Source organism: Danio rerio, chromosome 11, assembly GCF_049306965.1.
Source record: "Danio rerio strain Tuebingen ecotype United States chromosome 11, GRCz12tu, whole genome shotgun sequence".
Classification (NCBI taxonomy): Eukaryota; Metazoa; Chordata; class Actinopteri; order Cypriniformes; family Danionidae; genus Danio; species Danio rerio.
This window is the reverse complement of record NC_133186.1, coordinates 12,506,925-12,531,167: the sequence shown is the minus strand read 5'-3', so window position 1 is coordinate 12,531,167 and position 24,243 is coordinate 12,506,925. Positions and strand designations below refer to the sequence as shown.

Genomic DNA, 24,243 nt, shown 5'->3' with positions numbered 1-24,243 from the left:
ACAGTGGGAACAGGAAATGGAAAATGTATATAACAGGCCAGCAATTTAAAGAGTGAAGCAGGTGATGTATTAAGCTTAATAATGTAAAGAGTGAGAGAGTGAGAGAGACATGAAACATGTAGTATTAAAGTTAAAAGTCGCAACTGTCACCACTGGATTGCTTGGCTGTGCATCAATGGATTTGCTTTTCAGTGTTTGGACTTTCAGCAGTAAAATTTAAATCACACTGAAATGAACTAAACTGAACTGAAAACTGGACTGACACAGTTTCAATGTACTAGAACGTCTATGTTAAGCTGCTTTGACAATCTACATTGTAAAAGTGCAACTGTAAATAAACATGAACTGAAAAATATTGAAAAGGACTTCCCACTAAAACAATAACAAATAAATTGTCATTTTTCTTTTTTTAGTGGAACACAGATATCTTGTATGTCTGTCCTTTGGATATGCAGAATTGAGGAATTTTGGGTGAACTATCACTCAACATGACTTTGTATACACTGTAAAACAAAATAAGTAATTTTACGGTTTATGTTCGGCAGCTGGGGTGCTGGAAAAAAAATTAAATAAAGGCCGTCATATTACAGAAATTGACTGTAAAATAACAGAGGTTGAATTATAGAAATTTACCAGAAATTTAAATTATAGTACATTTCTGTAATTTAATGTCTGCTATTTTACCGTAAATTTATGTAATTTAACGACCTTTATTTTACTTTTTTTTCTGCACCCCAGCTGCCAGAAATAACCGTAAAATTACAGATTTTTTACAGTGTACAGTGGCAGTTTATAAATAATTTGAATCCAAAGCAAATTGTTGTGTAATTTACAGAATAAAAGAGATCAAAGTCGATAACTAAATTCTAAAGCTAACCTAACGGCTACAATACAGTGGAGAATCAAGCATGCTCAAAGAGAAAAAAAAAAAATCAATTCACCACCAATTTAGTCAAGCGTTTTAAATGATCTCTAAATGTGCTTTGCCACTGCTTGTCCTTTGGTTAATGAAATTCATCCTCTGAACATATGGCCTATAAAGTACTATTGTAATAATTGTAGATTAAAACTCTGTCTGTTTCTTCTTCCAGATGGTGCTAACTTTTCATCCTGACAATATGAATAAGAGCATTACATCTAGTCATTTCTTGAATGACAATGAAATTATGTTTAGCATCTTTTAATAACATATTAAATACCCAGATTATGTTTTTTATTCTTAAATAATTGTAAATGATTGATATTATTTGCTGCATTAGCTATAATTAAACAAATAAACTGTATTAACTACAATATGGTTTCTATATAAACTAGTTTCTATATAAACTAGTATTCCACAAAAGGAGATTGGAACTACATGATGATGAGAACTGACTTCATTTTTCATTCCTGTTAAGTAATATTTAGAAATTAATTTTGCCAGAATTTTAATAAAACTTAATAACGCTGACATCATGACCATTTGTAGACCAACAGGAAGTCAGCCTGAGGTCAGTAGACTCTTACCTCCATGCTGGTCCGATTACACTGGTGTGTGTTTGCGAACCAGAAATCTCCAGTGGCACATTGATCCACGCTAAATCCCTGGATGTTGACGTCGACACGAATCACACCCCTATCACCAGAACACAAAGAGAAGCAAAAAAGTAACAATACTTGTAGTAAACTTAAAATAAGTAATTAAATTAATGGGATAGCCTACCCAAAATGGACATTATTTTAATTTTATTTTACTTACTCTCATGTCTTTGCAAACCTAATTACTTACTTTCTTTTTTTTGTCTAGAGTGGAAGTCATTGGAGTCCAATGGGGTAAATTTAGACCTCATTAACTCTCCTTGTATGGGCAAAAACATTGAAACACTCTTTGAAATGTGTTATTTTGTACTCCACAGACTAAATTAAGGTAGTAAAAAAAAAGTGATGACAGAATGTCCATTCTTCAATGAACTATCCCTATAGGAGGACACATACAGTTTTAAAAGGCATTTTGAGTACACAAATGAGCAACCATTTAGACAAGAAGTTAAAGAAATTGTACTGACCTGAACTCTGGGCTGAGGTCTGGCTTCAACCCATAAAATGGCATTGAAAGGCTAAGTAACCACCCTGGCAAAAAACGGCCATCAACACACTCAAGGAAAGGACCTTCACCCCACTGAACCCCACTGCTATTGATCACATAACTGTCCCCACGTGCCCACTTGGGAGTGTCTAGGGTGCTTAGGTCATTTAGAAGAACCCGTTTAGACAAGGCATGGAGGGGCGGAGAGCTAGACTTGAATATATCAAACCAGCTTTGGTCAGGGGCAGGAGGACGGAAGCTGGTCCAGGCAGATGTGAGGTCCTGCAGGAGAATGTCTTGGGTTGTGCCTTTGGAGGCACGGAGCACCAACTGGGGCTGTTGGATTGTTGGGTCGGCGTCGAATGTTAGAAAAGCTCGTCTGACCAAGCCTGGCCGATCCCCTTCAAGCATAGTCCGGACTAGTGCATGGTACCACTCTATATCCTCTCGTACACTGGTTTCTCTCAGCTCACTAGCTTGGAATATGAGGTTGAGAAAGTTGGCAGCATTTGTCAGAGATGCTATGGCTTGGTGCAAAAGAGGGAGAAGGTCTCGAGGTGGAGGTCCTCGCCGAACGGGCAGCTGGAAAGTTCGTGTGCAGGTAGAGGCAGCCAAGGAGGACGAATCGCCATTGTAGAGGTAGCTTTCTGCAGCGGATCGGTCCTCCACTGTTACAGGAGGTAGACTGGTGGCTTGGGGGCTAGGAGACAAACCTTTTCCTGCGGTGATATTTGGGTCAGTCAGAAAAGGTGTTGGGGTGAACTCCAAGCTGGATGTGTCCTTGAGTTCAGACACGGTGCTGAGCTGAGCACAAAGTAGTCTAGGCAGCAGCAGAAGTAGTGGTAGCACACCAGCAGATGGGCCCATACTTTTAGCAACTGCTTCTCCAAAGCTTTTTACAACGGAAAGGATCAGCTTGGCGCTTTGTCACGTCCTGAAAGACGCTTTCAAAACGCAGGCCTCCATTTTTTCCTTTTTCCTTGCTTTCCCAAAAGTGCCTCACTCGCAAAATAAGTGTGCACTCATACACGAACACTGGTTTTCAAAGCTGAAGATGAAGCTCAAGAGGGTAGAGAGGTAACACTCAGAGTTCTATGCGTCCTGAAATAAGCTGATCGTGTCCACCCTGCATGTGATACTGTCCGGGACCATGAAGACTTGGATCTCCAGCCTGTGTGGAGTTAATTATTCATCAAGAAACTGAAGAGAGAAACAGAGATCAACTAGAAACCGACAACATGTGGAATACCCCTGGTTCTCACTCCGCTCACCTCTTCACACACTCTGCAGTCTAAATCTCTCCCTCTCTCCCATCTCTCTCGCTCCCTCTCCCAATCTCCCGGTAGTGGTGAGTGCTGAGAGAGGCACATCTGTTAATGTTGGATTGTTATGATGAGTGCATGTGCATGAGGATGGGCTGATGGATGAGAGGATGGGAGGGTAATCCTCTCTGTTGGGGTATGCATCAGAATCTCACCGCTTTGTGGATTAACCCAACACTCACCGGCTGGGTCAGTCATGAGTGGTCTTTTATGGACTGTGTATGTATGTGCTACTTTGTGCATCTGTGAACATGTGCATGCAAGTCTGCATCTGCTTGGCAGATGAAGTGCAATGTTAATCTCTGATAGAACTCTGATAGCATTTTGTAGAGGAGGGGAGTTAGACAAATAAAGAAGAAGAAAAAAACATGTTGCACATGTGTACTACATGAATTAACGTCTGTCAATGATATGTGTGTGCAAGAGAGAGAAAGATGATTCAGACAAATCCAGTCATACTGGGTAATGCAGGCGAATCCTTGTTTTGGTGCCATGGCAACAGGGCTCTGAGATTCAACACTCATTCCTGTGGGGCCCCACCCCCATTCAGGACTGCAGAGGCTGTGGCTGCTTGTGTGCCCCTGTACATATGTGCATCCACACACAGACATGGACAGTTATCAAAACAAAACTGTGTCAGTGGTTTTCATGGATGAATATATGTGTATTTGTTTGAGTGCTAAGCAGTGTCCAACCGCTTTGTGTGTGTTTAATTAGAGATGATGTTTTGAATGCATGTGATAACTCTCAGATAACATAGCCTACTGTGAAGACACATTTTCTGCTGGATATTTGCGTAACCCATGACTGTAATAAAATTCATAAACTCTTTGTGTTATGAGATGGCAGGTTTTAAAGGGCTCTGTGAACATGTGCAAATGTTTGTGTATAGCGACACCGTTCGGTCCATCAATGAAATTGCATTTCACTAATACATAGCAAATGAAAAGTCTTGACCACAGAACAATGGGTGAATGTAAACAATAACTGTATTCTCTCTCTATAGGCATCTATGAGCATTATCATGTGCAGTTATTTTAAAATATGTATATTTCCATATTATGTAATGTGTTTTAGCAAAGTGGTAAAATAATTATTGCTGCTGATTCATTACAGATTAACATATAAATGAAGAAAGAAGTTTTTTAAAAATAATCTTTCGTTTAAATGCTGAAAATTTTCTATTTGCATAGATATATTGTCTAAAACAGCCCGTGTCATGTTTAATGATAATAAATCATTAAGTTATTTTGTTTACATGTCTATAATAAAATACACATTTTACGCATAATTCTGGGTGCATTTATGAACATTGCGTTAGGCATGATGCTTTAATTTCAGCATGTCAAAATGAGAGTCGTCAGAGAAATAATGATATCGTGCAAAAGCAAATCGTCTTTCACTCGTAATGCAAGAATAGTTTCGTTCGTCTGAAAGGCGATGCAATTGCAATTGATGCACCATAAAACATCAGTTGGCCAGGCCATCTTCCAGACAACAGCGCGCTAAATGACATGAAAGCAACATTACAGCACGGTGCACGTCACTAAGGGGGACAGCACATAGCCTGCAGCCAAGTGGACAGCAATGGCACCGATAAGACCAAACACGAAACGCATCGAATTTGCGGAAGTGAGCGGGCGGGTGGGGCCTCGACAGTAATGTGACCACAGACGCCGTTAGGATTGCGTGAAACGAAGCGTTATGTATGACCCTACAAAGACCCGTTGAGATTTTTAAGGCCGGACGCGAAATGAGACGAGGACGTGCGCAATGTTGAAGGAGCGACTGAAATAGAGTTTATATGCACTAATTGTCTGGCGCTGTGTGAGGGGGCTAACTAACACCAAGAGGATTACCATCATCACCATCATCACACAACCGAGATCTCATGACTGGAGCAATGTGAAACGCCGATATCGCTCATTCCTTCAGTATATTGAGGAATAATAATGAACAACGCGCAAGATATGTCTCCCGATTTTGTCTTGATGCGCCTGGTCTCCGCGGCCGAGGATGACCGCTTGGACGAGGAGAATGGGAATCTGTCGTCGGGCACTGGACTGACAGTGGCTATCAAGGGGAACTTTGAATGCACGCAGAATCACGGCATTATCTCGGCCGTGAACAAAGCTCCGCAGGCCAGCGGAACGGAGGCACCTGACGCGGGAGTGATGGCGACCAGACCTGCGCTGTCTGTGCCGCCGCCTCCTCTCCATTCAGCCGAGGCCCACGGGTACGATCTCACCCACCGAGGTGGAATGGGGCCTCAGCTGTTGGTATTCAGAAACATATCGAGAGACTCTGAAGGATTTTCCGAGAACAAGTCGGAGGATCAGCGCAGGGCTTTTGAGGACCAAGCGCTACTCGCTTCCGAGTCCGGCGCTGTGGACGCTCAGCATCCGCCTACATGGACGCTGCATCCACAGCTCAAACTGCCAGCGGTTGCTACGGATACGGATGGAGGCGAGCTCTGCCACCGGCATCGCTTGATCACAGACCAACAGGACTGGCCGCCGGTTGTGGAGCACAAAACGAGCTCGATGACAGTGCAGCGGCAGCTCCAGCTCCCCGAAGGTCCAGTTCTGGAGCTCGCGAGGAAATTCGGCGAGCTGGGAGTTGCTCCCGTACCCGAATTTCTGCTCAAGGATGGCGAGCTGCAGCACTGCTCCTGTCAAAGCGTGCTGGGCTCGGCGGGGATGCGGCAGGGAGAGGACCCGACCGAGACCAGCGATGCTTTGCTGGTGCTGGAGGGCCTCGGGTCAGAGGAGGTGAACGGCCTGGGCATCAACGCCTGTCAGAAGCCCGAGTCCCAGACCACGGAGCCCGGCGCGTTTGCGCTAAAGTGTTTCCCCTCGGTTCTGTCCGGGCAAGCTATGGGGGTGTCCGGGGGACTTTGCTCGCCGACGTGTTGCTTGTTGCGAGACTCTGTAAACAACAGGCCTCAGGCTCCCGCCGCTGACAAACTGACTCCCGAGGTGATTTCCCAAGCCGAACCCAGCCAGGAGACGCCATGCTCCAGCCAGGCGTCCACGCCGAAGGCCCGGAGTTCGAGCCGGGCGCATCTTTCCGCAGCGAGCGGGGGAGAGAAGACTCTAAAAGTACCAGGGAAATCCAGGAAGGGCTCGCTTAAAATCCGACTCAGTAAACTTTTCAGAACTAAAAGCTGTAGTGGCTCTAACAACCTTTTGGACAAGAGACCTTCAGTCACGTTCTCCATATCCTCTGCGGGAAGTTTAGTTGACATGTCTGGAGCTATCGGTGGAGAACAAGACACGAGCAGGTGAGTCTTCTGCCAAAACAAGCATGGTTGAAACTGCATTTTAAAAGTAATTTTTCTCATAAATAGATCATATAAGACATAAATAATATAATAATATAGCTTTGGGGGGAATAAAATCTAAGAGATCATATATTACTTTTTAAAATCTAATGATTTATTGTTATGTGTTTGAGTTAAACAGGTTTTGTTTTGTGCTGCAAACTACTTATGACATTTATTCTACATTTATATTAAAATAACTAAATGTTGTCATTTAGAGCATAAAATGACAATCTGTCAAAATAACAAAAAGATGCTGTTTGTTTCTATACAACTTATCTAAAGTAAAAACTTCAGTTTTATGTTAAGAAATCAATATGTATAGAAATGACCCTTATACTAAATCACAATAAATGAAAACATTGGTTATTTTGACACATTTTCTGCAAACAAACAAAATGTTGTAAAATAAAACAATTACACACACACATAAACAGTAAATCTAATATCTTAATTTCTTTGCAGCTTTATATTTGATCTTTTCAATAACATATTTATTTGGGTTTTTAGAGAAGCTTATGATTTCCAATAATTTTAGTTAAAATATTCAAGGGTAACATTTGTATATGTTTTCTTCCATACCAAATTAAACCACACACACTCATCTCAAATGTGAATTTCAAAGCAAAGTGATTATTTAAAAACTTCTTTTAAAAAGTACTGTTTTGAATCGTGAATGTGATAAACTTCGTGACTGGTAACCTAAAGCACAGATTGTTTCTAATTTGTGTGTCATTTGTTACAAAGTCTTATACACTGTCATATAAACTAAGCAAAATACTATCAATAATTGTAGTTTTGAAATACATTGTATTAAAATGTACATTTAGTAAAAATATGAGGAATAAACTGTGAACTTTGGTGTTGTTTACAGCTTTGAAAAATCATGTTTTACAGTCTAGTACAGCTTGCCACTGGAGCAGTACATTCAAAGAAACAACTGTGTACCAAATCCACCCCTAACAGGTGCATATTAATAAGGATAAAGTACAATTATTTCCCTTAAAGGCCATTGCTATGACAGCATTTTCCCCCAAAGCACTGTTTTTCTTTCAAAAAGTAAACAATAGACATCTTAATTTGCTATAACAAAATAACCGCTTTCGAAATATCCATCGTAAAGTGCTTAAGGACATATTTTACATTATCTGCTTGTTAAGTGGTGACGTGTTTGTGACGTATGTAATACTGTTTCCAGGTCCAAGCCGCCATTCATTTGAGTGGAGAAATCATTCGTTTATGATCACGTTTTATTCCTATCACACATTAAAGTTAATTTTATATAACATTATAGTGTACACAACAATCTCTGGGCTTGCTGCATAACAAATACCAAAAATTTAACAATTTATAAAAAAATTAACCACTTTCTGGCCATCGGATATTAGGCATGGACATATATACCGCGATCGTGATTTTCGTAAGCCTTAAATCGCTTTGTAAACGTTTATTATTACCATTTCATGTGTCTCCCCATTCAGATGAATAGAGCGCTTGGACCCGGAAGCCGCTTCGTGTGATGTCACACTTAACAAGCGGATTGGCATAGTAAAAAGATATTATTATAGAACATTTTATGTCCTTTGACCACTGTTTTTGTGCAGTTTTAAATTTGACATATTTAACATTTCCCATAATATGAACACCTTTTTAATGCAAGTTTGTCTTTTCAACATGAATTGTGTCACTGTGGTTGTACCTTTTTAAAAGGTGCACATTTGTACCTAAAGGGCACAACAGTGGTACTTTAAAGAGATAGTTCAACCAAAACTGAAAGTTCTGTCATTGTTTACTCGTGTTTCACTTGTTTCAAACCTGTTTGACTTGCTTTATTCAACTAAAAACAAAAGAAGACATTTTGAATAATAACTGACTTCAAAAACTTTATGCAAAACCGAATAAAGAAACACAAAGGTTTGGAACCACTTGAGGGTGAATAAATATTGGGCAAATACCAATTTTCATTGAACTATTCCTTTAAAGATGCATATTAGTAACTAAAGTGTACATATCACAGCCTATAACTGCTAAAGTGTACCCTTTGAAAAGGTATCACCCAGGTGACACCTTGTGCACCTTTATTTCTACTAGTGTAAAACACAATTCATGCCATGGGACTCTTTAAACCAGGGATCTCAAATTGCTGACCCACAGGGGCATTTACAGCCCCCTCCTCCTCAACTGGCATGAAAAGGATCCAGCCCAACAAAACGTATATTTTTGAACCATGCACAATCAATGTTGTGCAGTCGCATATAGCCACTTGTGGTTTTGACTCACCACCTACTGGGCATTTATTTTACTTTTAGTTTTAGGATTAGTTTAACTTTCGGTTTCCCTCAATGTGTAGTAGAGAGTAACGGACATGCAGACTATATCTGGTGGTTGATATACACATTGAAATATCTCAGTAAGTGCTCTATTTTTTCTAAAGTTCTATATATATTTAAAAAATATTTAAGGTTCATTGGATTATTAGTTCTATAAGCCATAAAGAAATTTCAACAACAAAATACAGGTGTAATTCTGTAATGGCTTAGACATTATGCTGGTGGTGTAACAAATATGATAATTTTGCTAATATTCGATTCAAATTGACTCATTTAATAGATTTTCTTCATATGCTTATTAAGATTTGAACAAAAACTATGTACATTAGCAAATTTGTACCGCTGGTTAAATGGAAAATGTTAGTAAATGTGAATATGTACAGTACATACTTTTCCCCTGTTTGTTGTAGTTTTACAAAAAAAAAAAAAAGATATTAAAGAGAACAAATACCTTTTAAGCTTTTGGTTAACCAACTATTGGTTAGAACAGAATAATAATAATAATAATAATAATTATTATTATTATTATTATGCCTATTATTTGTAGCATTTTCGTAGCAATTTAAACTACCCTTCAATATGTACAACTAGAAAACAAAAAGCTCGAGTTTTGACAACATCTACAATGTGGAAGAATGACTGAGTGTCTAATGCTCAGCCACACACACAACAGCCACAGATATATTTAAGCAACTGTGTGATGGATAAACCTGCTGATTTGCATTTTCAATGCTGACAGGTAATCCTTGAAATAAAAACATCATGTCTGTTGTCCTAAGATGCATTAATTTACATCGGTTTTCCACATTTTTCTTGTGATTGAATGTTAAAATGGTCCTCTTATACCCCTCTTATACCTTTTATGCTTTAAAAATAATGCTTTGGAATAGTTTTCAATTTGTCCCAAGGATCACAGGTGAGTGCACCCTCTGAATGAGCAGTAAGACATTTAAATTAGGATCATGTATGTACTTTGAATGTATGAAACTAATAGTATGATAAACTAATGATACAGAACTAATGTAATGAGTGTGTTGTCTTTCTCCAAGTATAATATCAAAAATGATTATTCTTTTTCTGCAGCCAACCTGGACTAACAAGGGCACAAAGTGCTTTCTCTGCAGCCTCTTTTACTCCAGTTTTCACAGGTAAATAAAAATTTAAGAAAACACAATACGGGTGGAAGCTGAAATATTCCTTGAAATACATTAAATGCCGACACATTAAGAGCTCACACAATGAAATATAGTGCCCTCTACTAATATTGGCATCCTTGGTAAATATGAACGAAGAAGGCTGGGAAAGATGTCCTAATTGTGTAACTTTTTTGCTTATAAAATATTTACTAGGCCTATCGAAAATCATGACACCCTGTGAAAATCTATACCATTACTCACATTACACCCTGCTTTCAAAAGGCTTTCAGGATAAAGTTGTAGAAAGGCACAGGTTAGGAAAATGGTAAAATGTCAAAGTCTTGAAAAGTTGTTTGGAATATGATTTGATTTCAGGATGTAAATAAAGTATTTCAAAGGGGTATGATGATTTTCTATAGGCACTGTGTATATATAAACTGAAGATGCTTGTTTTTGAATGAGAGTCTAGACTTTTGTATTGAAACTTTTTTAAACTATTAGTGGTGATGTAGGTGACATTGGATTGTAGTTTATGTAACTTTCTGACCCTAAGACACAGCTTTGACTCTTAGAAATTTTGTTTGGCCACTTGAACCATCCTCCTAACAGTTTGGCAAAGACTGACATTAGGGCTGGGCAATATAACAAAAATCTCATATCACAACATATAATTTACAGTTTACAGTCACTGTAAATTCAATCAATTAATAGATTATTGTATATTATATTATAGATTATTATAGTTTATTAATAGGTTATTGACCATGTAAATCAGGGGTGTCAAACTCAATTTCTGGAGGGCCGAAGCCCTGCACAGTTTAGTTCCAACCCTAATCCAACACACTTACCTGTAGGTTTCAAACAAGCCTGAAGGACTCAATTAGTTTGATCAGTTATGTTTAATTAGGGTTGGAACTAAACTGTGCAGAGCTGCGGCCCTTTTGGAACTGAGTTTGACACCTGTGATGTAAATCATTCATTCTTTCTTTTTTACATTTTGAAGTATATACTCCAAAAAAACATATACACTTATTCATATGATCATATTTCTCATTTTATTAAGAACTTCAGGGCAAATGTTTAATAAAGAATTAAAAAAAGTTAAATAAATATGGATTACATATAAAACACTTTAAAAAAAAAATAAACGACTGCAGGTCCAACATAACATATTGCTGAATAAAATGGAAATGTAAACATTGATCTTTCAAGTTTGCAACTTTCTCATGATGCTGTTATTAATGTTTCTGTCTAGATTCTGTAAACTTGGTTTCATATAAATTATGAAAAAGTATTACTGTAAACAATGTATTTTGTGACACCACAATATAAAAAATAGAGCATAATATGAAATGATAGGCTTTTTATTTTGTTCATACGATTTTCATATTGCAGAGCCCTAATAGACACTCATCCTCTTCCAGGACAATTCATAACACCTCCAGTTGGCTGAAATGTCTTCATTTTTTAAAACCTGATGGTGGAAGTGGACATTTTCAGTGTTTTTACCATTTTCTTATAGCTGTTTCTCATTATGTGATGCTCAACAACCTTTTACCTTAAAGTCACAGCCCTATTCTTTGGATTTCCCCGTTATGACGAATAGCTGAGAAAGTCTGACCTGTGTTTCCTCATATGTATCTCCAGTGTAAAAAGGAGTCATGGCGTAACAATTTCATGTTGCTTATCACCCAGGTTTACTAAAATAGATAAAATATTAATAAGATGATAATATACTCTACTCATACCAGTTCATAGAGGAGTTTTTTTTTTTTTTTTTTTTAGCTGGGTTTGTTCTCAGTGTGGCTGTTTACATGCACCAATTTTGTTGAATCTGTTTACATGTATTATAAATATTGTAATCTGATCTAAATATCTGCTTAAATGCGTTTTGTATACATTCCGATGCCAATATTTACATTTCGATACCGAAAACTTTTGTATTTAAGAAAGATTTGTTTCAATGTATACAAAAAGTTGAATTCCAAAAGCCCATTCCGCATGTGTGTTTTCATTATGCACATTGATAATAAAACAATGTAATAGTCATGAATGGCCTTTTCCCAAATTAAGTTAAGTGAATGCAAGACTGATACATGCAACTCTTACTTTATACTTCATAAATACATACATACATGCATACATACATACATATATACATACTTACAAACATACATACATACAGTGCTCAGCATAAATGAGCTCACCCCATTTTGAAAATGAATATTTGTATCTATTTCTCAGTGAAAATGGGTAATATAAATTGGTGCATTTGAACAAAACAGATTTATTAAACAGATATATTTATTAAAACAATATTTTAGTCACAGAACATCTTTAGAAATGGAAAATTCATGCAAAATATTGCAATAAAATGACAATCTACATTGCAACAAAATTGTATGTTTTTTTGTTTTTATTGATTTTTGTTATTTTCTGAAATGTTATTTAAGATTTCTTCTTAACATATACATTCAGCCTCCATATTTGGCTTCAGTGCTGACTTATCTATGTTTATGCAAACATATAATATTGTAAAGCATCCTACAGAAAATGTTAATTTAAATGAGAGATTTGTGGGGGGTGTACTTATATAGGCTGAGCACTGTATTTATATTTGCAATATACAGTAGTCAACATTTGAAGTGGATCAAAACCTTCCGTCAATGTTTTCCTAAATCAATTGAACAACACCCATTCTTGTTTTAGGACAGTCTTGAAATACTTTTATGATCCAATTTAAATGTTGACTACTGTACATACTAGGTAGGGGCCAGTAAATTTTTCTGACGGCATGATAACCTTAATTATCACTGCTCTAAAATATGTTTTTTAAATGTCTGAATAAAAATAAAATAAACTTTTTTCTTGTTGAACAATATACATTTAATTTTAGGAAATATTTATAATAATTTGGAACTGCAAACATGTCAGGCTAAATACTTAAAATAAGTCATCGACTTCCGCTATCTTCATTAGTTTCAAAAACACGGATTTCTTTTGAACACATTTAAAATAAAACACATTAAAAAACCTTTCAAATACCTTAGGAATGGTATAACAGAATTTTCTTGCGGTTTTAAAACCTTGACTTTTCCATACCGCAGTAAACCTTGAAACCAGTCATTGTCCCATTCCTAGAACATACATACATACATGCATACATACATAAATTCATATTTTTTTTTCATAATCTTCATTGTCTCTTTTTTTATAATTTTGATATTTTAATATTTCTTTCCAGATTTTTGTAGTTTCATCTCTTATTACTAATATGTCTCTTCTACTTTATTTTTTTGAATTTAATTACATTATTTATGGGCTAACACAACTATATTCAAGTTACATTTCTAAAACAAAGTGCTTTAAGCAACCTAATGAAAATAAACAGCTCGTGGTTTTACATCCTTTATCCTGCATTTTTTAAAATATGCGCTGGCCAATGTATCTGCACATGTGCTCTAGAGATGTTTGAATGCAATCGAAAAAATAGTTGGATTCGATCATTTACAAGGTAATTTTTTGCCATTGGATAAGATTAGAAAAGGAATGAACCAACCTTTCCAATCAAATTGAATATACATTCAGATCGAGCTCAATCAGATCGATTAAAGTGTTTAAATGAATGTTTTAGATTGAACCATTAATCTGATTACAAATGGATTGTATGGGTGCATGTAAACATAGCCAGTGGGAGCATGTTTTTTTATTTTATTTTTTAAAAATCTTTTAACTAAATGATTAAAATGTTAAACAATAATGCCTTTTTCTTTTAGTTCGTGTATACCAAGAGTGCTAAAATTATGGAGGGCAAACGTTAGTAGAATTAGTTGCATTTTAGGCAATATTGCAACAAATGTTTGCTGATGTCATTGATACGACTCTTGTCCTAAAGTGGCTTTTTGGCTTTGGTTGCAGGAGAGACGGTGTCGTTAGTTGATGTGGACATCTCACAGCGAGGAAGAAACTCTCCTCATCCTCCCACTCCTCCACCTCCCCCTCGACGGAGTCTCAGTCTGCTGGGTGAGGCTCTCTACTAATGTTTATACACTTGTTCATCGCCTCCATTTCTTCTCTTTTTAACATGTCCATCCGTTTACCTCTTTTTAAAAAACATCTCCAGTCACCTGATCCTTGTATATTGCCTTTATGTTTTGTGCTGTCACTTCTACCTGTTGTACGCCAGTCTTTCTACGAGTAAGATTTTATACATTAGTGTTTCAAGTGTTTTTATGGATAAGATTTTTTTTTAATGGTGTTAGTTAAAACAGTGTTTCTCAACCACGTTCAGACCACCAGCTCTGCACATTTACATGTTTCCTTAACGAAAGACACTGACTGACAGACCTGTAATGGGTGTGTCAAAGACATCCAAAACATGCAGTGTTGGTGGTCCTCCAGGAACGTGGTGGAGAAACACTGCTTTATCGAACACCATTAAAAGTTACTGCCCATTCACACCAAAAACAACAGCTATAATTGAATCACTATGAAAGTGCACAATAACATTGCTTATTTTGTTCTGCAGTTTTGTTGTCCATTTTTAAAAATGATTTCAAGAGAAGGTTTAAAACAAATTTAGAAAGGAATACGTGATATGACTGATGGCGGCAGGCCTCTCATACGTGATCAGCAATAATCAAATCAGATCTAAGCAGATTCAAGCTTGCCATAAAAAAAATTTAAAAAACAATTTCCCCCTACTACCTTATTTTCATTTTGGAAGAATTCCCTCTTCCACCCCATCTCCTCCTTTTCCTCCCTTAACAAGGGGGAGGTCTCAAGACCTACCTAATCTCGGACCCCCTTTATAGGCAGTTTGTTGACCAATCGGAAGCCCTGGGCTCAATTATCTCTGCTCTCAGGGTTCTCTCCTGGGACAGCATGCCAAAACATCTTAAATCCTTGAACGTTTTTAATATTTAGATATTTTAAAAATGTATGAGCATTTATATGCCTTTATGTTTGTATAACATCGTCTTTGCTTCAAATTACAAAAAACAAATGGCTGCTTGTGCAAGTAATGCAGTGTCAACGGGACCGGACAGTAAATTTGACGTTATTCTCTCCTTTGGCTGTCGTCATCACTCTCACATTATTTTCCTTTTTCTGAAAGTCTTCAAAACACCGTCGTGGAGTTTTTCTTTTATAAATTGAGCAAATAAGATTGTAAAAAAAATATTTGATGTACTCTCCTATTCACAGCGCTAGGTTTTGCCAACTATGATGACTTCCGCTGCAGAGAAACCCAGAAATGTTAAAAGGGTCTATAGCGTCAAGCAATATCCATGTGTGAACTGTTGAAATTCTCTTTAAAGCAGGATGGACCAGGTATATTCTATTTAATAAAATAAAACTATAAAAATGTTTATTAAAACAGTCATTTACTGAAGAAAAACTAAATAGACATTTAAAAAAGGAATAAAAGACAAAAATACAACAAATAGTTTAAACTTTGACAGATTAAAATTCTATAGTTGTCGTTATTTTTATAATCATCATCCTTGGTGTGAATGGGAATTCAATTGATAGATAATTATTATACATTATTTAATATTATTATATTTAAAAACAACCTTTTTAATATATTTATAAGATATAAATATATTTATTCATATTATATAAACCAAGACCATTGTAAAAGACCATTGTAAAAACCGATCCATCTGTTTAGAATTTTTTGATGAATAGAAAATTATTTGATAAATAGAAATTATAAATCAATTTTATTTAGCAATCTATGCATCCTTTTTTATATTTTCCTTATATTGATTATTCTTTTTTTTTTTAATGTTAAACTTTTGAACAGTAGTTCATCATTTCTTCATTTAACAGTAAATACATAAGAATCTGGTCAGCATTATATGTACTTGAGAAAATATACTCCACGATCATTTGTAGTGTGAATGCAAATCTGTCCCAGACTACAAAGGAACTTTTCATCTGTCAACCAAATAATTCACTAAAATCATCATTTCTGAATTCTGAACATTAATAATGATAATAGAAAACTCATCTCAAATATAGAATCTTGATTGGACATTGACATGTATTTTCATGCGATATTTTAGTCCTGATCAAAAGTATTCAAAACAGTTTGAAATCCAACCACAGGCCGATGATGTTAGACTTCAGCCGAAAGACATTTTCTTTCACCTTCTCCTTTCACTTCCCCTTTTTTATGTTTGGACTTCATTCTTTTCATTTCATGGTTACTGAAGTTTGTGATTGTATCCTGCAAGCATTAAATTCTCAGAAGCGCCACTTAACGTGGAGTTATTGTGTTAGTTTAGCTGTGGTTAGACTTCACCAGTTTTAGGCACACAGTTCCGTTTACAATAAAGAAAAGCCTCTTCGCAGTGGTTTTCCAGGTCATCAGCTCAGTGTTGTAGTGTGGTCGAACAGAGTGAAGACTGAAATAATCTCAATATTGGAGATTATAGGTGTTAGCTTTGTGTTTTTATATATGACGAAGTGCCCGTGAGTGAATGAAGAGAATTAGGTATGTGGGATTATTATTGTTGTGCGTTTGAAGCTGATTTTGTTTTGTTGATTATGATTATTTGATCATGTTTAGTAAAATGGTATGCGATGCACATTTCCAATCCAGGGAAGAGGTTTTAAAGTCCTTTTCACGTCAAAATTTACAATGCTTATGTTACTGGGGACCGTTGTTATTCTTAAAGTGAACAATTAAGCCAAGGCTGAAAGATATTGGAAAAATCTAACACTGACATTTTTTTTTATCCTATGATATATATCGATAGGAATACAATCGCACTGGAGTTGTTGAATAACTATTTGGAGAGAATTAATAGTTTTATATTGATTGGGATCAATAGAGGAATCAATAGGGGAATGCATACGCATAAAATGTGTATGCAAAAAGAAAAAGAAAATCTACAGGCATGGATAAATTCATTAAAGTAAAAAATACAAATGAAATAAACAGCATTTTATTGCTTTGAGAGGAGTCAAACTCAGCTTTACAATAAAAGAATAATCAAATGCTGCACAGTCTTCATTTTATTATAGTAAAAGATACAAATGAAATAAACAGCATTTTATTGTTTTCAAATGAGTCAAACTGTATTCTGCTACACAACAAGTAAATAATCAAATGTAAAAAAAATACTGCATAGTCTTCATTTTATAAAACAATTCAATAAAATTAATCGTTATTCGTCAAACGGTACAATTTCTTGTGCTTGAATGCTTTTAAAACCCTCACACATTCACAGGCTTCCAAATTTTTTTTTAAATAAAAAAATAAATAAAAAAACACAAAATTATAAACTAATTCAGACTCAACATTGCATATACTCATTATGTAACTAATTGTAAATGCTCACAATGCAATATCGATGCTAAAACAATATATTGTGCAGCCCTAATTTCAAGGGGGTAGGTTTGCACTTGACATTGGTGGGGACTGGGGACGAGTGAATACAAACCCCCCACACCACCGCCAAGAATGAATATTGTTTTTTTATGTATATTATATATGTTATATATTGCTAATAGTTACTTAACTGCTATTAAAATACATTAGTAATGAATCCTCTCTACATACAATTTATTAAGTTAAATTAAACAGTCAGGCGCGTAGCCAAGGGGGTTCAGGTGGTTTGAAAGACCAAAAGTTGGATTAATATTATGTTTGAATTTAACTTATTATTCAAATGGCCAAATTCCCACTGAGGAAGATTGAATGCACTGGCCAGTTTGCTATTTGCCTATAGCCTTCAGTTTTTAATTTAAATCAAGTTTTAACAGATTTCCCAAAGAAAATAATGATAAAAAATAATGTTTTTTATAAATAAGTATATTTTCATATTTAAAGAGTTTAAATGCAAAAACCTCTAAATATGCCATTTAATACAAGTCAAAAGTGTCAAACACATATTGTCAGCAATGCCCATGCGGTCACTTATCCATCGATGTAGAAAAGTGATGTAAAATTATAATTTTCTTATTTAAAAAAATATTTGTATACTGTCCACCGAGAAAACTCCCGAGATATATGTTGGGCTCTGGATGGACAGTCCTCCACTGCACCCTGATCCCACATTCATTTTAAAGGAGCGCTACCCTGTACTAAAATGGTGGCTCTATTGACACATTCCTTCCGATAGACAGCAATAGCATAGGTGACATCTAATGTAAATATCTATGTTAGTTTGCTATGAGGGAATGATTCGCAAAAAGAAAGCTCCGCCTCCTACTCAATATTATGTTTCAATAGGCTTTATGCACAGCTAGAGTTTTATAGCCAACGATAAACTTCCAGTCAAAGCTTTATGTGACTATAAATAGATTTAAGCATTCATTTACTTGAGCGTAAAACCAGATGAAAGACCATTGTAACCACTAGCGCCGTCAGTAGCAACAGGCTAGTGCAGAAATTCCATTGAAAATACTGAGGTAAAAAGAAAATAAAAAAATGGGGTCATATTTTAAAGACATGGCAGGGGGAAAAGGAACTTAATGCAGTGCTTTTTGTCCGGTCTGAGACCCCCTTCATATCGCATCTCTGACAAGCAGTAAAGACTGCTAATTTTGAAAGAAATCAGATCTTAAATGAGACAATTTTGTAATGGACAGTTCACCGAGAGCCGTTAGGCTGCCTGGCTGAAAATTAAAAGTTTGTGTGCATATAGCCCATTGGAAGTACATCAACATACTGTAATAAAAGTCTTTCAGTTCCCATAGACTTAAGGATAATACTAGGTTTAAGTACAAGTTAAACTTAGTTCACAGTTTGTGTCAAGTTTGTTACGATTAACTGTTTTTTTTTTCTTGAAATGTAAGTAAATGGGGCTCATTTTTGGAGGTTTTGTTTTAAAGGGGTGGTCAAGAGTGGATTTTTAGGCTTGGTTGTGCTTATAGGGTGCAAAGCAATGCATGCTTTATTTGTAGAAAATCATGTTAGCTTTTCATAAATCCTACTTTGATATATAAAGCTACTACAGAACCACCTTCAAGAGGCTCTGATTGATCAGCTAACATAATGTTCTGTGATTCGCAGATCAGCTCCACGTCACCAAGAAGCGTATCTGTTACAATATTACAGCGCCTCTGACCACACCCCTTAACTGCACAGGGTGTTTGTGTAACCTGAAGGGTTTATGACATCATTAACCCGAATGTAATTTTTATAGTCCCCAAACGTTGTTTGCTCTAGGCTTTGCTAAGCTAATTCTGTAAATACCTAAATACCAATGTCTCCCTTTGCATTGAACTTTGACCAAATTACATTCAGAGATGTTGTTTATGTTCACACAGCTACATTAGACATCAACAAAACTTTATAAAGTTATATCGTAGTGTACCACCAATCGTATTAAAATAATTTACATGAATATTTTTTACTTGTGTATTCATTGAGGTGTAAAGCAAGCAGGTTAAATATTATCCACAGATATTTAGGGCCCTATCATACACCCGGCGCAATGCTGCGCAGGGCGCAACACAATTGTTGTTTGCCAGTATCAGCTGGATGCAAGTGTCAATTTGACGTTTTGCAGCACGCTGTTTAAATAGCAAATGCATTTGCGATCTTATGTGCACCCATAGACGTTCTGGTCTAAAAAAAGGTGTGTTAAGGCGCATTGCTGGCGTGTTGCTATTTTGAGGAACTAAAATAGACTGCGCAAGACCAGCTCAAAGCAGGTCTAAAGTCCAGCACAGAGCGCGTCAGTTGTGCGCATCCCTTACACATTGCTTAATACAGTGGTTCCCAACCTGGGGTCCGCGCCCCCCCAAGGGGGGCGCCAGAGTTCGCAAGGGGGGCGCGGGAGAGGATAAGTGTTGAGGTAGAAAAAGGCATAAAAATGCTCCACTATTATATAGGGCTTTGCAATTAATCAAAAATCCGATTTCGATTTCGGCTTCAAACGATTATAAAAAAGCATTAATCGAGATAAATGATTATTGCATCATATACCGCCACTTTCTAGTTGTACACGACGTGTTGCTCTTAAAAGCGCGAAAGAGCGCGTACTTATGTGTGTGTGCCAGCACACGCAGCCAGAAGCATGCGGCCGGTCAGCATTCACTCTCATTCACACACTGAGAGGAGCAGAGGAGCGCAGACATCTAAAGTCATCTTAACGTGAGCGCTTTAATGGTCAAATAGGTGTCAAAACGCAGTGTTTATTGATTATTCATATTAACCCTCATTTGTGTAATAAACAAACGAGTTGAGGATCAAAAGACATGAAAGAGAAACTATTAAAGAGACGGCGCTATAATCCTTCTGCCGCCTGTTTTTATTATTATTAATCAAACAACGAGAAAGCCCTCGCTGCTCTTGACTGAAGGACTGCTGTAGCTAAAGTGTTTTTCTTACAGTGAAGATGCTTAAAGCAGTTTGTTTCATATTTTTATTCTATTGTATTTATTTCTCTTTCCTTTGCAGGGTGGAAAATAACTATGTATACAGTTGAAGTCAGAATTATTAGCCCTCCTGAATATTAGCAACCCTTTTCCTCCCCAATTTCTGTTTCATGGAAATATTTTTTTTAACTTATTTCTGAACATAATAGTTTTGATATCTCGTTTCTAATTACTGATTTCTTTTATATTTGCTATGATAACAGCACATAATATTTTACTAGATATTTCTCAAAATACAAGCATTCAGATTAAAGTGCAATTCAAAGGCTTAGTGTAATTAGGCAAGTCATTGTATAACCGTAGTTTCTTCTGCAGACAATCAAAAATATATATTGCTTAAGGGGGCTAATAATATTGACCTTAAATTGGTTTCAAAATATTTAAAGCTGTCTTTATTCTAGCGAAAATAAAACAAATAGAAAAAAAAATTTTTTAGGAAATATTGTTAAAATTCCTTGCTCTGTTAAACATAATTTGGGAAATATTTATAAAAAAAAAAAATCTCAGGAGCGCTAATAATTTTGACTTCAACTGATAATCGTTCTGAATAATCGTGATTACAATTATGACCAAAATAATCATGATTATGATTTTTCCCAAAATCGAGCAGCCCTACTGTTATACAGTATATGTATTTTTAAGTACAAAAAAATCTAAACACATGCTTAAAATTCCAACATAATAGTAAAAATAATTAAAATAAATAACTTTAAATAATTATTTAAATTTTGCTCACTCACACAATGTGCTTGTCAACGTGTTGTAAAGGCAAAACCAAAACAAAAATGGCAGAGAAACGTAAATGCAGTGATTCTTCAGAGGCGAAGAAAAAGATATACATATACATACATAGTATATACATATATACACAGTACATATGTGTGTGCGTGCGTGTGTATTTATATGGTGGGGGGGCTCCAATGTTTGTATATGTTCATGTGGGGGGGCCCCAAAGAAAAAGGTTGGGAACCACTGGCTTAATACACACAGGATGTACAGCAATACAGAAATATCTTTACAAATGAAAATTTATTAAAGGGCTGAAATATTACAAAAATTATTATTTTCGACATAAACATAAAATCCAGTACCTGCGTGGCTTTTTCAACTCGGGGGGGCTTTTTCAGTTTATTCATGACAATGTGCTTTTGTATATATTGTTATCATTATTAGCAGTTTTATTTATTATATGCACATTTATATTTGTTTTATTAAAACAAACTTAGATTTTCCCACCTGTCAAGTTTTGGACCATATGGGGCATAGAATCTGTATAGGATATAACTTATTAATTATAAGTATAAATAAATAATTATGTAGGCTAATGGATATCTGTGCGTATAACATGTTTTCTTATCCAGGAAAGAGAGTGAAAGTGAAAGTAAAGAATGAGGTGGCTCATTCTCTCATTCTGACGCTGTAGATGCTCTGTTTAACTGTATTCTCTCTAGTAAATTGTTCAGTTTTTTCACTTACAAAGTCGGCCATGTAGCAAATGGGTTATGGTGCGACGCAACTGGCTCTTAAAGGGAATGGGAGAGGAGACTTTAATTGGTTTATTCTCAAAACACACCTATAACTTAAGAGAATAAGCTCAACCCTAAACGATGGCACAAAGTGGGTTTTTCCATCCTTAAAATGGCAAAAGTGGCCTCTGACACACCCTTAATGCTTTCGCGCCCTACGCTTTGGACTTTGCAAGATAGTCAAAATAGAGCCCTTACAGTTTACACTGTTGTGTTGAAACTAAAATGAGACACAACTTTAAACTGAAAAGATTGGTAAGTGGTTTTTCCACACTCAGTGTTTTCTAAATGTTTCATATTAGCTTGAAGGCATGGTTCAACCAAAAATGCAAAATTATTTCTGTCACCGTCCTTCACTTGTTCAATACCTGTTTGAGTTTCTTTCTTATATACAATTCACAAAATATGACATTTTGAAAAAAAGCTGATACACTGAAAAAAGAGAACTTATTTACAATTTAATTAAATCAACACAATTTTTAAGGTTTTTTGGGACACTATAATTGACTTATGTTCAATCAACTTAATTTTTTTTTAAACAAATAGGTTTACTTAAATAATTTGTGTTTGGACAACATGAAAGAATTGTGTGCAACCCAGCGCTTTTTTTTGTGTTGAAAATAATGGTTAATTGAATTTACAAAAAATGTTTAAGTTAGGTGGTTGCAACAATTTATATAGCCTGAATTTAAACTTGAACTTCACTAAATTGTATGTGTTTAAAATCAGCCCATATAAATTGTTTGCATTTTGTTTTAAATAATTTAGATTAAATAATTTATCCTCTTTTGTGTTCAATAGAAGAAAGAAACTCAAAGGTTTAAAACCACATGCGTGACAGACGAGGTCATTTTTAATTTTGGCAGAAAATCAGCAGTTTATAAATGAAACTGAATGCTTGTATTTTACTGAATCTGGAATATTCATTTACAATAAAGATGACTCAACGTATTTATTTCTTCTCAGCTGGGAAGAAATTAACTTTCCAGTGATGTGAATGTGATGCGTTTACTCTTACCAGTGTCCATGTTGTTTCCCCATGTTCAGTTCCTCGTGCCACACTGTCTTAGTCTTCCTGTCACACTGTCTTAGTCTTCAAGTGCTGTAAGAGGATCAGATATTGTCACATAATTGGAGGATTTGTCCTACTGCTTTATGGCTCAGACATGCAAAACAACTCGTATACTCATGTTAGTTCCAGTATTCCAGTTTACTTATTAGATTGAAAATCTGCCAAAAGTCTATTTTAGTAATATAGTTGCAATCCCAGCATTATAGATGTGACATCTGCAGTAAAAACTTGAAACTAAATTGCAGATAATGTATACGTTAACAGAACATCGAAACGTCCATTTATAACTGACCAAAAAAAACTAACCACATAGTTATGAGATCAGAATTATATGATTATGTGAAAATATGATCTGCAAACATGTTTTATATTTTAAATGAGGGAAATAAACACAGATGTGACCCAAAATGTAGCAATTCTGTAAATTTATTTGTACAAGTCGAAAGAAATAATACGAATCAAAAGCAGGGTTTCTACAGGTTTCACCAAGTCAAATTTAAGACTTTAAAAACCTTTTAAGACCATCAAGAATGAAATTTCAGAAATATATAGGTCTAAACGCTAGATATTTTCTTAATGGCCCAGCTGAAAAAAATAAATAACAAATCTTGCCCCATCAAGAAACGATATCTAATTAACTATTTTAGCCACATATTTTAAATCATTTGTCAAATACAGCAGACCCTTGTTTTATACATGCAATTTTTTCAACATAGCTTAAAAAAACGGTTAAAAACTTTAATAAACTATTGTATGCACAACACAATGTTATAATATTCCGTATAAATAGAGCTTTGCTAAAAGTTTAATTGAGATGTACTGTTAATGATTGGGTGTGTGTTGGATCGATTGGGTAGCTTTACATAAAAAAGCAAAATTAAGACCCTTTTAAAATGATTCAAGACCTACAATTAAACATTTCAGTGAATTTAAGACTTTTTAAGGCTTAAAATTCTGTTTTGGAAATTTAAGACTATTTAAGACCCCGCAGGCACCCTAAAAAGCATAAGAGTTAGCTCTCTATAGAAGAATAATATTTTATTTTATTAACTTTTTATTAAATTTGACATTT

General features: G+C 35.7%; 2 protein-coding genes across 6 annotated transcripts in view; one reads left to right on the top strand and one right to left on the bottom strand.

Annotated features, from left to right (window-relative positions):
- gpr179 (G protein-coupled receptor 179) overlaps positions 1–24,243 on the bottom strand; it is a 98,503-nt gene that overhangs the window by 48,740 nt on the left and 25,520 nt on the right. Inside the window, exons 3-6 of one of the 4 annotated variants that reach the window (XM_073916479.1) lie at positions 23,118–23,201; positions 3,337–3,420; positions 2,046–3,265; positions 1,507–1,615 (exon numbers count right to left, since the gene is read on the bottom strand). In XM_073916479.1, coding sequence (XP_073772580.1) covers positions 1,507–1,615; positions 2,046–2,932 — 996 coding nt within the window. In that variant the 5' untranslated portion in view covers positions 2,933–3,265; positions 3,337–3,420; positions 23,118–23,201. The remainder of the gene's footprint in view (positions 1–1,506; positions 1,616–2,045; positions 3,266–3,336; positions 3,421–23,117; positions 23,202–24,243) is intronic. The other 3 variants (XM_073916478.1, XM_073916480.1, XM_073916481.1) reach the window with 3 other exon arrangements.
- The window catches only part of socs7 (suppressor of cytokine signaling 7), a 42,005-nt gene continuing 22,579 nt past the window's right edge, over positions 4,818–24,243 (top strand). The window contains 3 exon segments of one of the 2 annotated variants that reach the window (NM_001287077.1): positions 4,818–6,670; positions 10,123–10,187; positions 14,094–14,198. In NM_001287077.1, the coding sequence (NP_001274006.1) occupies positions 5,340–6,670; positions 10,123–10,187; positions 14,094–14,198 (1,501 nt within the window). In that variant the 5' untranslated portion in view covers positions 4,818–5,339. 2 annotated transcript variants of the gene reach the window in all.